The 13268-nt window shown below is 41.9% G+C and overlaps 2 protein-coding genes across 4 annotated transcripts in view; both read right to left on the reverse strand.

Annotated features, from left to right (window-relative positions):
* Nucleotides 1–637: 637 nt before the first annotated feature.
* MUSTN1 (musculoskeletal, embryonic nuclear protein 1) lies at nucleotides 638–6322 on the reverse strand. The gene is made up of 3 exons (XM_013954936.2): nucleotides 5145–6322; nucleotides 1996–2116; nucleotides 638–1099 (listed from the first exon to the last, which is right to left on the reverse strand). The coding sequence occupies exons 1-3, from the start codon at nucleotides 5646–5648 to the stop codon at nucleotides 993–995; spliced, it is 732 nt and encodes a 243-aa protein (XP_013810390.2). The 5' UTR covers nucleotides 5649–6322; the 3' UTR covers nucleotides 638–992.
* A 3512-nt stretch (nucleotides 6323–9834) lies between these two features.
* The window catches only part of STIMATE (STIM activating enhancer), a 36138-nt gene continuing 32704 nt past the window's right edge, over nucleotides 9835–13268 (reverse strand). For all 3 annotated transcript variants that reach the window (XM_067303243.1, XM_067303245.1, XM_067303244.1), the window contains one exon: nucleotides 9835–13074. In XM_067303243.1, the coding sequence (XP_067159344.1) occupies nucleotides 12958–13074 (117 nt within the window). In that variant the 3' untranslated portion in view covers nucleotides 9835–12957. The remainder of the gene's footprint in view (nucleotides 13075–13268) is intronic.

The following is a 13268-nucleotide window of genomic DNA, read 5'->3' on the forward strand; positions in this document are numbered from 1 at the left end:
TCATGCTGCAGGAATTCTCTTTCTGGGACAGATGTGGAGAAGGTGCTGCCATGCAACGCCTCCGGAGGACTCCATCATGTCCCTGGCAGAGTCCCTCAGGGCACTGTGTGGCCGGGGTGGAATTTTCCATGAAACAGTAAACCAGAAAAGCAAAGCTGCCATGGAAATTTGATGACATGTTTTTCAAAATAGAGTTTTGGGTTTGTTTTGGTGCATTGTTTTTTTTTTTTTTTTTTTTTTTTTTTTTTTTTTTTAAGAGGGCAGCACTGTAATGGAGTTTGGTGAAGAGAAAGGGAAAGGATTTGCTGAAAAAACTTTCAAACAGTTAGGTCTCTCTTATTTTAGTTTTTAAATAATGCTAAAACCGACTAGGTATCCCTCTGTTTTCAGGTACTCTGTTTCCTCTTCTATAGGATCAGAGACCTCACTACACTCCAGACATCCAGGTAAATAAAATTTCCTTTCCCTGCAAGCAGGGAACCAAAGCACATTAGACAGGGAAGTCTATGGCTGAGGAGACTTCAGCTGAAGTCTCCAGGCTTCTGTTACCTCTACAACCCAGCTCCTCCTTGCCTCCCTCTGCCTCCCTGTTTGCAAAAGCACAGTTTGAAGAAATTGCACTGACACTAAAACCATGTCATTTGAATATTTATTCTTTGCATTTGACAGTTAGACTAGATCATAGCTTGTAATGCCAAAAATTCCACAGAATTCATTTAAGTATAAGCTGAAATTGGTCACTACGGTGTGCCAAGCTGTGTCCAATTTTTTTTTTTTATTAAACCATCATAGCAAACACCATCCAACACATAGAAAACATAATAAAAATTAAAAAGGAAGTTGTACCCTCAGACATGAGTCTTTTCCCTATTTAACGACTTACAGTAGAAATTCAGTTAACTATTTAGCTCCGCAGTGAGTTTAAAGTAAGGAACAGCAATTTGGGAAAATGTTACAACAGTTTTCTAAGTGATGCACATCCAACTCAGCTGTCACCCAAAGACGCTCTTGGCCGGCTCTCCTTTAGGTTTCTCAAAGACCGTTTCACCCCCTGTCCGATCTCGGCTGAATATGGAAGGTGCTGCAGAGCCCATTTGTTCTTGAAAAGGAAAACCAGGAGAGAAGGCAGTCAGTGAAGAAGCACACAAAATTATGGCAGTAACACTAGTGCTGCTAAAACATACATACATTTGGCAGCAACAATTTATCACCCCATCACCTTTACCAGGATCCAAACCTGGCATTTGCACCTGAGGACGTAGAGCTGATGGCTAAGCTAGGCTTGTCATTGCATTACCCCAAACCTTAAAACACCACACTCTTGTTCCAAGCATGAGGCAGGTTCCCAGTACCTGTAGGTGGGTCACCACCATCGAGTGGCCCCTCAAGAAGGGGATTACCTGAAGGTGCTTTAGAAACTTGGAAACTAGTTTGAGGTTCAGAATATCATGCTGCAAAAGGGTTCAAATTCATCAGTTTTGCCTGTACCTCCCCTCTGGTGATGGAAGCGCAACACAGAAGCAGAGCACCATGACGAGTATTCAGTTGGTAAGTCCTCTCTCACCTTCTGTCCTTTATTGCCCCCAAAGTGTTTCATCTCAAACATGTAAAATTCATCCACTTGAGAGGCTAGAAATCCCCTAATCTATGACCAGGCCTCCAGATCTTCAACTTGGGCAGCCATTCATTGACATTGACCACGCGACCAGAACTTGGTTTGAACCTTGACTTAGAGGCAAAGCCAAGGCTCTACCTCCCCCTTTGCAAAGTTGAGTCAGGGAGAAAGATCACTTGAAGCAGAGCCCTGTTGACACCTCTTGGTGAGAATCAAATGGGCAGATCATGGATTCAAAGAGCCTGCACAGCCAGGCCAGGGTACGTGCGCATTGCTGACTGTTGTTTCAGAGGAGTACCCCTTGGCTGAAGATAGAAATTGAGTTAATGATTTACTTTGGAAGATTGCTTAATTGTTTCTAGCAGGGGAAAGAGACTTACCACACTGCTTCATGACTTGGTAGGTTTTGGATTTAATTTCCTGGTTTTTGGAAAGGTTTCCTCTGGCTCCTTTGAGATCTTCTTCCTTCACTGGAGGACGCTTCTTTTTCACAGGGGCCGGCTAAGAAAGATGTATTGCCCACACATCAGTATTTCAAGTTTCGAAATATAGGAAATTAGCCCAAGGCTACAACACCCAGAGTTGCTAATTCAATAGCCCATCTAATTCATCTTTGGGATTACACACACACACACACTTTGCCCTTGATACAGCTGTACAACAGCACAACTGCAGGTAGCCAAACCATGCAGGGGGAGCAAGTCCAACACAGATGTTCAGTGTCCAAGTAAAAATCCCCAAACCTCCCATCTTCCTGTGAAGGCCCTGAAAGCTCCTCTGCAGTATCTGAGAGAGTCAGCACCACACCGTGAATCTGCACTTGAATTCTGATGGCACAACCTTTGAAAGACATAGTGAAAAACATATATATTTTTTGAATTTTCTCTGTCCAGTTCTGCAGCTCTGCCATGTTCTTTTGCAAGTGAAGACCAAGACAGACTGCTAATTAAAAAAATCTGTCTTATGTTCATGAAGATCAAACAAAAACAAACAAAAAAAACCCTTACATCTTCATTACTAAATTTTCTTGTGTCTACTCACTGGGATAAGCTTGACCCAGAGTTATTCATCATACCTGACTCAGGAAAAACTTGCAAGAGAAACCAGAAGAGACACTTGAGAACTGACCATTACAGATCTCAGCCTCTAAATTGAGAGAGCTGAGCACTCAAAGGTGTTGTCTACAAGCATGTGTTGAACACACCTGAAACACCAAACCTGAAGAACAAAAAGAAAATCTAATACAGAAGCAGATGTGCCATCAGGTGGTGCACTAGGATTTCCAAGTACAAACCTGTTTACAGTTTACCTTGCTAGAAGAAAATCAGGATAACATTCAGAAATACCAGCCTACTCCTACCTTTAAATCACTATTTCAGATTCACAAACAACATCAGTCAGCTGCAATCGGCACTATTAATATCCCCTCTTCAGTTTACTGTTTCAAGGCTGGGTTGCCAAGGTCCCACCACGCAGACCTCAAAGGGGCGGGCAGGGGGAGTGGATCAAGCAGCAGATCCCACCATCCTCACAGGAGTCAATTAAATGAGCAAACACTCCTATTTTAATATATTTGTGCACTGAATCACTGACAAGAAACTTCTTTGTCCATCTCTACGTACACAGGGCTTCCCATGTTTGGATTTTGGCAGCGATGGATCCTACTTACACATTTCTAGGTCAGTACCTGCAAAGCTAAAAACAGTTGTGTGGTTCAAGGAATCAAATCTCCCAAGCTCTTGAGAAGGATTTGACCATAAGTTTGAGAGAGCTTATGGAGATGGAGCAGGCAAGCACGGCTCTTGGCAGGGGAAGGTTGGCTCCACTGGAGATTTCAGCATATTCCCTGATGGCTATAAACTCCCAAGAACACTCAAAAATAGCTTGCTGTCATGTACTGTGGGAAACAAAAATTTGCAAGATCTCTAGGGAAAACCACCTACAAGTAGCCAAAGAAAGCAAGGGGAAAGGGCTGATATCAAACCCTTCCGAACTCATAACTGTCTTGGGTCAGCTCACCAAGTAGCTCCTCTCCAGCCAGGGCTGCGTTCGCACCTCTGCGTGGGGAACTGGCGCGTGCTGGGGCCTCCGACACGGCACACAGAGCGCGAGAGCAGACCGGTGCTCTTCCAGCACAGACAGAGCAGCAACTTGTTTCCTTATCAGGAATAAGGAACCTGCCGAGTCCTTCCTTTAACTTTTGTTGGCGAGAGACTAACTTGATGGCTTTTTGTCCTGGACTAGGGCAAAGCACTTCTTTGGGAGGGAGGGTGGGAGAGGAGGCAGTTCAGGTGCTCCGAGGCAGAGACCGGCTGAGCAGAAGCGGTGAATTCACCCAGCTATTTTAGAGTAAAACTTCTCCTGCTTTGATTACAGAGATTTTCCAGCAGGATGGTTAGGATGGATTAGTTACCCCCCAGCTAAAAAGCAAAAACGCCGCAGAGGAAAGGTCGTTAGGAGCCTCGGAGGGCGACGGCCAGGCCGGCTGCCACCAGCAGCTGTCAGTGCCAGCGTCGGAGCCGCGCTGCTGCTCCCGGCTGCCAAGCGCGAGCGGATCGCGAGCAGGGTTTGCCAGAAGCCGTTCCCCGCACGCACAGCGACCCGGCCTGCGCTTTAGCTCCTCCTGGCACAAGTCAGAGCGTTGGTTTACAAGAGCTGTGACTTAGCCTGCCAGGTTCTTTGTCTGGAGTAAAGAGAAGATGCAGAACTGAGTTAACCTGCGCGGCTGCGAAGGATTCCTCTCCTCTACCCTTCCCATACTCTTACTCTCCAATTTACCCACCACGTAAAACTCTCACGATGAAGAGGTCTGTGTCGGGTACGTACAGCTTGTGTTGAAGATAGGACAGTATGTGAAAAAGTGATCCTAAAATGAGCTCAGGATTTCTGAGTTTGAAACACTGAGAACCAGGGAGCACGGTAAAGCCAAACTACTAGTAACAAATTGAACGTGAGAAATGTAGAGTACAAAATTTCAGACTCAAGTATTTTATTTTAATAGCTGTAATTTCCAGTCATACCCCCCCCTTTTTTCTGCATGTTATTATATTAAGCTTTACTTTGAAGAAGAGAGAACGCATTTCAGAATAGCCACCTCCTTTCAAAACTACCGTCAATTTGTGTATATTCCTCATGAATTTCAAATCATTGTCTGAGAAAAGCATGCTGGAAAAGCAAAAATCATTCCTACAGTGAAATAACCCAAACTAGAGCAATAGAAATAATTTTTCCCCTTCTTATAATATTTATGGTAAAATAGAATATTAAAGGCTAAGTTAATTAACCATGCAGAGAGTAGTTGCTTGCTTTCTTCATCAGACAATCACTCATGACAATTTACTTGTTAAGCTATGTAGATGAAGTGTTTAAGTACTTCAGCATAATGAAATAGGTCACCTAGATCAAAAAAGCTGAATTCACTGCTGAATAACTTGCTAATAAGCCGCTCGGCGCAAACCATCTAAAACGGCATCAGATTCGCCGGGAATCCCGGCCGAACGAGAGCCAACGCGCCGCGGCCGCCCCGTACCTGTGACATAACGGTAGCGCTGCCTCGGCGGCAATCCTTCCCGCGGTAGTTCCCCTGCTCTGATCCGCTCCCGCCTGTGCCCTCTGCGGCTGTTGTTTCCCTGGACTTATATAGAGCATCTACCACGAAGTCACGAGCTGGGTCATGTTCCCAAAGCAGAGGCCGGGATGATTCAGGTCGACGCGGGCTGCTGTTGCCGAAAGGTTTATTCTTAGGGATGACTAGGGCGCGCAGTATTTTGGGCGCTGTGCGCCTGGCGCTGGCTGGAGCTCGGGCCTGACGCGGGGGGACAGCTGGGGCGGCGGGAGTGCCTGGAAGCCCGACCCGCTGTGCTGCGGACACGGCTTCCAGGGGAGCCCGCTGGGCTCTATTTATAACTTTAAAAGGCAAAGCGTTGTTACAGACACAAAACCGACTCTGGATTCTCTCGATGGGAGGAAAACAGGAGAGCGTTTCTTTCCCAGCACAGTAAAACACACATTCTGTAAACATGAGATGCATCATACGAACTGAACATGAGATGCACAACACTGTGTTCTCAATAATTTCTTCTGCTTAGGGTATTTAACACAATAGTGTTTTGGATCATTAATAAAACACATGGTTTCATGCTTACAGTTCTGCTACAGAACTTGCTCTGAGGTCAGCTCTTACACACTCGAGAGGATAAAATCACTTTCTACTTACAGCCGTATTAGAAAACTTAATCATTTCACCAGTCCTGGGAATAGGAATGGCTTATTTGGACAAATTCAGTGCCCCCCACCATATGCTCTGACTGTAGTAAAGCCTTCTTCCAAATTTAAGATTTGTTCCCTATAATTTTCTTCATTAAAAAAAGAACCTCTAAGCATGATTTCTAATTGTGATTAAAGGGAGTCAGTTTGGTGTGTGTGGGGGGGGGGGAGGTCCCTTTTAGTTTTATTTATTTATTTTTAACCATCTTGTTAATTCTTTAATCATTAAAAAAAAGATCAACTGCTGTGACTACAGTAAACACCTGAAATAACCTAAAACTCCCATCAATTTTTTTAATATGGGAAAGGTAGACTTGGCATGCCTCCAGACACCTTTTAATAGAAATACCGACTGTTGCAGTGATAGAAATCTTCCCTAGCCTCTTCTCAAGCTCTGCCTGTGCTTTGTTTAGTCTACAGAGAGAAGCGCAGGAGGCAAAATTAAACTGATATTTTTCATTATGAAAATATAACATCAGTAGTGCAGCATTAGTACTCTACGATTGAAACTCTGTGATTTGAGAGTTGTACACCATTCCCAGGCCTTTGAGTGCCTGTTTTGGCTTTGGAGAGCTGAACTCTCTCCAGGCCTAAGAACCTGCTTTCTTTTATATTACTATTAGAAGTGTTATTTGTAGGCTTAGAAGCAGTTTGGATGTTATGCACTTAGTCAGCCGTTCTTTGTGTGGAGTTTCTATTTTAAGTCCATGGCTTAGTAAACAAGAGGGAAAGTTTCTGGGGAATGGCAGCACCATTAGACTAACAAAGCAGTAGGAAAAAACATCAGCTTTAGAGAAAACGATTTTTTTCATTGTACAAAAGTAATGCCTCTCTTTCTATACATACCTATAAGCATCACCTTGCTGAAGCTATTACAATAGAAAGATAACAGTCTGCAATGTTTAAAGCAAGTAGTTAGAATTCAAGACAGAGCTACTTTTCTCCCTTGAGCTTTTTAAACTACTTCATTTCACTGGTACTGCACTTTCCTCATCTCAAAAGCAATAAAAAGTTATGCTTTCATGGCAATATAATTTATACAAACAAAATCCTCATACCTGTATCAACAAACCTTCAACTCACACGCCATTCAGGGGCGGGAGACGAGGCATCTACAGAGGTAGGCAGCTTATCTCGAAGTTTCTCTAAGACATCATCGACAGCCTGGACAACTCCATTCTTTCATTAAACTGCATTTCCTAAATGCTGAAGAATAAGCACAACCAGTGCTTCCTACAGAGCATGGGGTAATTTTTCCTTACAAAAAACAACTTAAATCTAAACCTAAATTACTGCCATTTCAGAGTAGGACCCCTGTTCACCTGGTTGAGGTCCTGAGATCTGTCAAAGGGGCCGTGAATGATGAGGCAGAAGGTAGGCTCATCTATTTCACAGTGGCTATTAACACTAATGCAAGTTAGCCCTCCTCCACATTCATCACCACATTTTAGTTAGTCATTTCTCCGCAAACAGGTTTCCACACCTTGTGTTCCAGGGTAAGGCGGAAAATTTAGTGACTTTACACACAGCTGGCCACCGAGATCTCCAGAGCTTCTTACAGAAGACACGTCCTCTCCAAGAAACTGCTAACATCCCTCGGTGGACTTACAGGCCTGAAAGGTGGAAGATTATTCCTTGAAGGAAGCGGTGATAGCAGCAGAAGCTTGCCAAGAACAGGATTTCTGCTCTGTGCTGACATAAAGGTATCAACCTCCCACCCTTAAAAAAAATAAATAAATTACTTATATGTGGTTCATGCTACAGCTTCACAATGAGCGAGTCTTCTTTCTCCTAGACAGCCTTCCTTATTCCTCCCGCATTCTGGAAGATGGATGGTAGATACTCACCACGCCATACTTCAGTAGCAGAACAAGACACCTGGAGAATAAGATGGCAACTTTCTGCCCGATGAAATAGAAAAAAGGCAAGCTTGGCTACACCAATTCTGTTGGAGATAGTCGGGGAATACCATCCAAAGTGCTGGCTGCAGACCATTTGGCAACCAAAGAAAAATCCTCTACCATGAAGGGGAAGAGACAACTCTGCACTGCATAAATAGCATCTAGAAGCAATGTCTCTCCTCCAGACAGAAAAGAATCAGTACTGCTCTCCCCTTCCTTTTGCGGGGTCTTGGGAAGCTTTGGAAATGGAAGAAAGCATCGATGACATTGCTCATCTCCAGCCTGTTGCCCTCTAGAGATGGGGGCAGAGAGTCTATTTGGTCCTAGAACCAGGCTTCCCTATGTAGCCCTCTTCTGGCTCACAAGGAGGGACTTTGCGGGTTTTGTGGTACAAGGCACTTCACAGGCAAGGCTCTCGACAGGACCCTCACGAGCGAAGAGCAGGAAGACACCTTCCCTCAGCTGGAGTCTCTATTACCTGTTGCAAACAAATCAGAACAGAAGATAATACAGATGAACAAGTTATTGAATTAGACTATGCCTCTGCCAAGAGGAAGGACATTGGAGGTAAATTCAGAAATTTCTAAGTTTATGCATTCTCGTTGACAATGAACAAAAGGTCTGGCTTTGCTTGAAGAGCAGGAAGTAGGCTGAGATAATCCGATGTGTAGTAAAGCATTACAACAAAGTCCCACCTCCAGGAGGTCTCAGGTCAACGTTCTACAACCTCAGGCATTCTCAGGCTGCATATGTAAGGTTTTAATTTCAATATGAAAATACAGGTGGTTACTCTCCATGTGTGTGCCCTGAGCGCTAGAACCATCCTCAGGGAACAGAGCACAGATCTGAGAGAGGCTTTGGAGGACTCTTTAGTTGTAAACAAAATTTGCTACCTAACAATAGCGGTCCCTCCTCCTGAAATGGGATTTGCTGTTAAGGTATATGAACATACCAAAATGACCACCACATGGGAGTGCAAAAAATTAAATCTGCACTTCTGATGTTGAACTCCAGCAGCAAAACCTGCTGCATGCAACAGCACACAATGAACATTGAAGCACACTCACTTTTAAACAGAATGAGCATAAGTCTACGAATTTGTAATAAGTCAAACTTTATTGTAAATCATTATACAATGTAATTACATCAAATACCCTTAGAAGTTTAAGGTAACACCACTGATTAAACAGTATGGTCCAAACAGAGGGCAGCAGAACACAGCTGTTGGTTTTGCTCACACAGGCTCTACTCTGAATTTACTTACAAACAAACCCAACATTCAATTTGAGACAGATACCCACGCAAGACAAAAACACCTACAAAAGAGTCCCTTTTTTAAAGATACTGCAGTTTTACTTTGTAAAACCACAGTAGTCATTTTCAGCAATTGAACTGGAAACTTGAAATACTTTAAAAAAAAAGTTTGCACACCTGTGCTGTAGATCTAACTCTGACCTGATGTGGCTGGATTTGTTCACTTTCATTACCGTTTTCTCCTGGGGGGAAAAAAAAAGAAAAATAAAATAAAAAGCAGCACAGCAAAGTTGCAAACAGGGGTTAGTGGAGCACAGTGGCAGAAATCCCTTGTGATGCTCGGCTCTCGGCAGAACGGGTGCTTGTAAGGACGGCTCCTCCCTCGCCAGGCACAGCTGGAATCTGCGCGGGTACCTGCCGGAGGGTATCGCATACACTTTGCATTGCTCTAATTTGCAACTCAAGTTGAGTTTTCCCTGAAGAAAAGCTACCGTACATATTAGTTCGCAATGTTAATATACAGCATTTTACCTACTTAAAGTAAGACAAGGGGACTTGAACGTATTAAAGCTGGAACTTGAAAAACCACATATTAGACAACACTGGTGATTTTGAATTTATGCAGATGTGTCACAGGCCAGATACTAGAACGAGTTAAAACATGTAGGCTGACCATTCATGGTAAATTTGATCTCCACTAATATTTCTGTATCTCTTCGGTACGTTGCAATCCCTTTCTCTTACTTTGGGGTACACTACATAGCTTATTTTCATTAAATAAACAACAGAATCACTGTGTTGTTTTTTTTTTTTAAGCACAGCCTGAATTAAATCTTTGCAATGAGTTGTCTTGAAGTACATTTACCAGTCATTAACTTAGAGTGCCAATGTGAGGATAACACAAATGTCATCATGTTGTAGTACTATTACCAGATCAACTCTTTACAAAAAACATTATTTCAGACTGTACTGCCAATACCTGTCATTGAGCAGTAGACATAGTAAAGCGCTAGGCATATATTTCCTTTTCCGACATACAAGCTCTTCAGACAAAAGCACATAATCTTGTACCTACTGCAAGGGTTCCAATATTCATCCCATATCTGATTTCTAACCTGCCAATTTTACATTTTCCATGTCTTTTTCACATAAGAACAAAAACCTGAATAGAAAAAACACAACAGTTTTTGTTATTTGGTTAAAGCTGAAAATAAAATTTTTATCCTAGAAGAGAAAGAGTTGTTCTTTCCCCTGTGGAAATATGCTCCTCCTGTTATTACTCTGGTATTTAGAATACTTCTGCCTTTTTGGCTCAAGGTGTTTTTACTACGTCATTTTGCTAGGCATATTAAAATCTCAAATCAAGTGATAATTAAGCACGTAAGACAGGAAAAATTAGGCATTCTTACAACTTTGCAATAACCATCTTCAAGAAACTGCTCCATAGTGCTTTATACTGTTTTGTACTTGGTCAGTAAGTTTGAGGTCTGCTCAAAACAAATATTTCACATGATTAAGGCCATAATTTTATATTGACATTTCACAGACTAAACATGAGGCTAGAAATAGAAATCATTTTCACAATCTACATAACCAGAGAAGAGGAGGGAAAAGGAAGATAAAATGAAAGCTTGTGCAGTTAAATTTGTGTGCGCTGCTCAGTTACCTCTGGTGGCGGACACAGATAGGAATGGCTGTGCAGTGGCAGGCAGCACGTGTTAGTTTGATTCCACTATCTGAAACGGAACGAATCCTACGCTAAAAAAAATAAATGCTGCCATTTGTGACAAGTGCAAGTCCTGGCTCTTAAATCCCTTTGGAATGGTGAGTGGTATGAGACTATTCTTTTAATGAAAATGAATTCCTCGAAGTACTGTGCTTTTGGAAGTATGAGCCTGCTCAATGGCAAATACTTAAGAGAAGATGCAAGTCACACAATTGATGGAGGAAAAAAACCAAACCAAAACAAAATGCCTAAAGCAGAGGCAACACTGATTAGGGACATTTTCCCATTTCCCCCCCCCCTCCCCATTTCAGAATAACTCAATTAAGCATCCATTGTCATTAGTTTCTAGATTTAGTCTAAAAGAAACACTAGTATTTAAGCTTATTGCAGTTATTATATTTTAGTGCACAGTAACAGAGGTCAGTGGCTCAACTAAACTCTCGGATGTTAGGTTTGGTAAAATGTCCCTTTTAGCCAGCTGGACACACCAAGGCGTCCCCGAAGTCTCAGAGCGTTTTGCCCACCTCGGTGGCCACGCAGTGAAAAGGAATGCTGGAATAGTGAAAATAAGTAAGGGAGCGCACAGTTCAATATTTACTAAGGCCCAAGAACCCCATTTAAGTGGTCTGGATAAGATACCACATTAAGACCTAGTAAATCTATAAAAAATGTAAAAAATCTTAAAAAGTTCTGAGCAGTTTTCTCAAGAAACTGTTTGGTTTAAGGCTTGGAATATTTCTGATGTCCAGATACTACAACAGACTTGCAATTAATTTCTGTTGTCACCTCTTTGACACATTGCCCTGTCCTACACAAGGTTTAACTAAGCAAGGAAAGCTGTCAGAAAGAGTAACCATCGTTTAGAAAATACGCAAAAGGATGCCACCGAAAACACGTCTGCAAGGTTTAAGATCAGCATGTTTTCAATTATCATAAGAAAGACACTGAAAGCTGCAGAAATTCTGCAGCAGACGCAGTAACAACTGTATTATACCTCTCAGTTTTTTTAATACTAAGGGATAATCAGACTTCAAGGAAACTAAACATGAGAAATACAATCTTTTGGGGGAGAAAAAATAGCATATTAAACGGAAGATTGCTGTTTCAACAAGAACAAGCAGGGACAGAATTATTTGCAATATTGTAGCCCAGCTACTCCAATCAGATCAAAGTCCTGTATGGCAGGCCCTATATAAGGAAAGATAGAAGAAATGTTCCATCTCTTTTGGATTACTTGAGAGGTATGCACGAGAGACTTGCAGGTTCTTAAGAAACATAAATAACTGAAGTCATCCCTACATATTCATTTCACACATAAGCAACCTATCACAACAGATGCTTTGTTATACACTAAAGTGCACATTTGTCAAATATGCAAATAACACCTCCTATTAAAAAAGGTATTTTTAAATTATGTGTTCAAAAGCACACTTAGGACTGCATTTTTAGTGATATTTGGTGACTTCAGCAGTGACAGAGAGCTCCTCCCTTTGCAATCCCTTTGACTTAAACCAGGATAAGGATAAATAAGATTCTCATGACAAATCTTTTGACCTTTTCTGCACAAAAAAAGGGAACTGCATCCTTCTCTCTGACAAAGAGAATCTTTAAATACAACTGTATGAAAATATAACTTAAATATAAAATAGTCAAATAGGTTTGAGGAGACCTGGAAAAAAATCTTTGTTCCACCTATTAGTTTCATAGGTACCTTGTAGCAAGTAAACATTTCATACTTAAAAAAATAACATTAAGTTACAGCTTGTAACCATAAACTATTCTGCTCTAGGAATTATGCTGCAAAAGCCAGTTTTAGTAGCAAAACATACTCCTTTAACTTAGTTGATTCTGATGCCTTTTTGAGAACATCTTAAACTGCATCATTCAGAAACCATAAATGAAAGATTCCTGTATCTGTTTTCTATGATCTTCTCTGAAACGTCAGATACAAATCACTTTAAGGACTAGTCCTTAACAACACTGTGTTTCCACACGATGAAAAGACATTCTTGCATAATTGGTCAGTGTGTCTGTAGTGCAACTGAACTGGAAGTCTTCCAACTGTTTGCATTCTGTTGGCAGACCTTGTTTTTGAGTCAGTCTGTATGAAAAAGGAGATGCAATTGTAACATTAAAACCCACTGACTGAGAAGTTTTTGCGATGACACCTGCAAATACACAGGTCAGGGAATGTGTCATACAGGCAGACCAAAACGATGCTTCTTTTTCTTAAGGGGCTTTAAGTTGGTCAATCTGCGTAGGTCCTCTTCAGCATCCGATTCCTCCATCTCGTCATCTGCCGAAATGAGGATCTAAAAAACAAATTACAGCCTCTGAGTAACATGAATCAAAGTCACATTCTTCCTTTGTTCTACTTCTAACCTCTTACTTTTTTATGCTTGCAAAAGACCTTATTATTTGCCTGAGACTACCGAACCTCATTTGGATTTATTGCCCGTACTATCAAACATCGTGAATCCTGTCCAGAACCTGAAGTAAATTTCAA

The sequence above is a fragment of the Apteryx mantelli genome, chromosome 12 (assembly GCF_036417845.1).
Source record: "Apteryx mantelli isolate bAptMan1 chromosome 12, bAptMan1.hap1, whole genome shotgun sequence".
NCBI lineage: Eukaryota > Metazoa > Chordata > Aves > Apterygiformes > Apterygidae > Apteryx > Apteryx mantelli.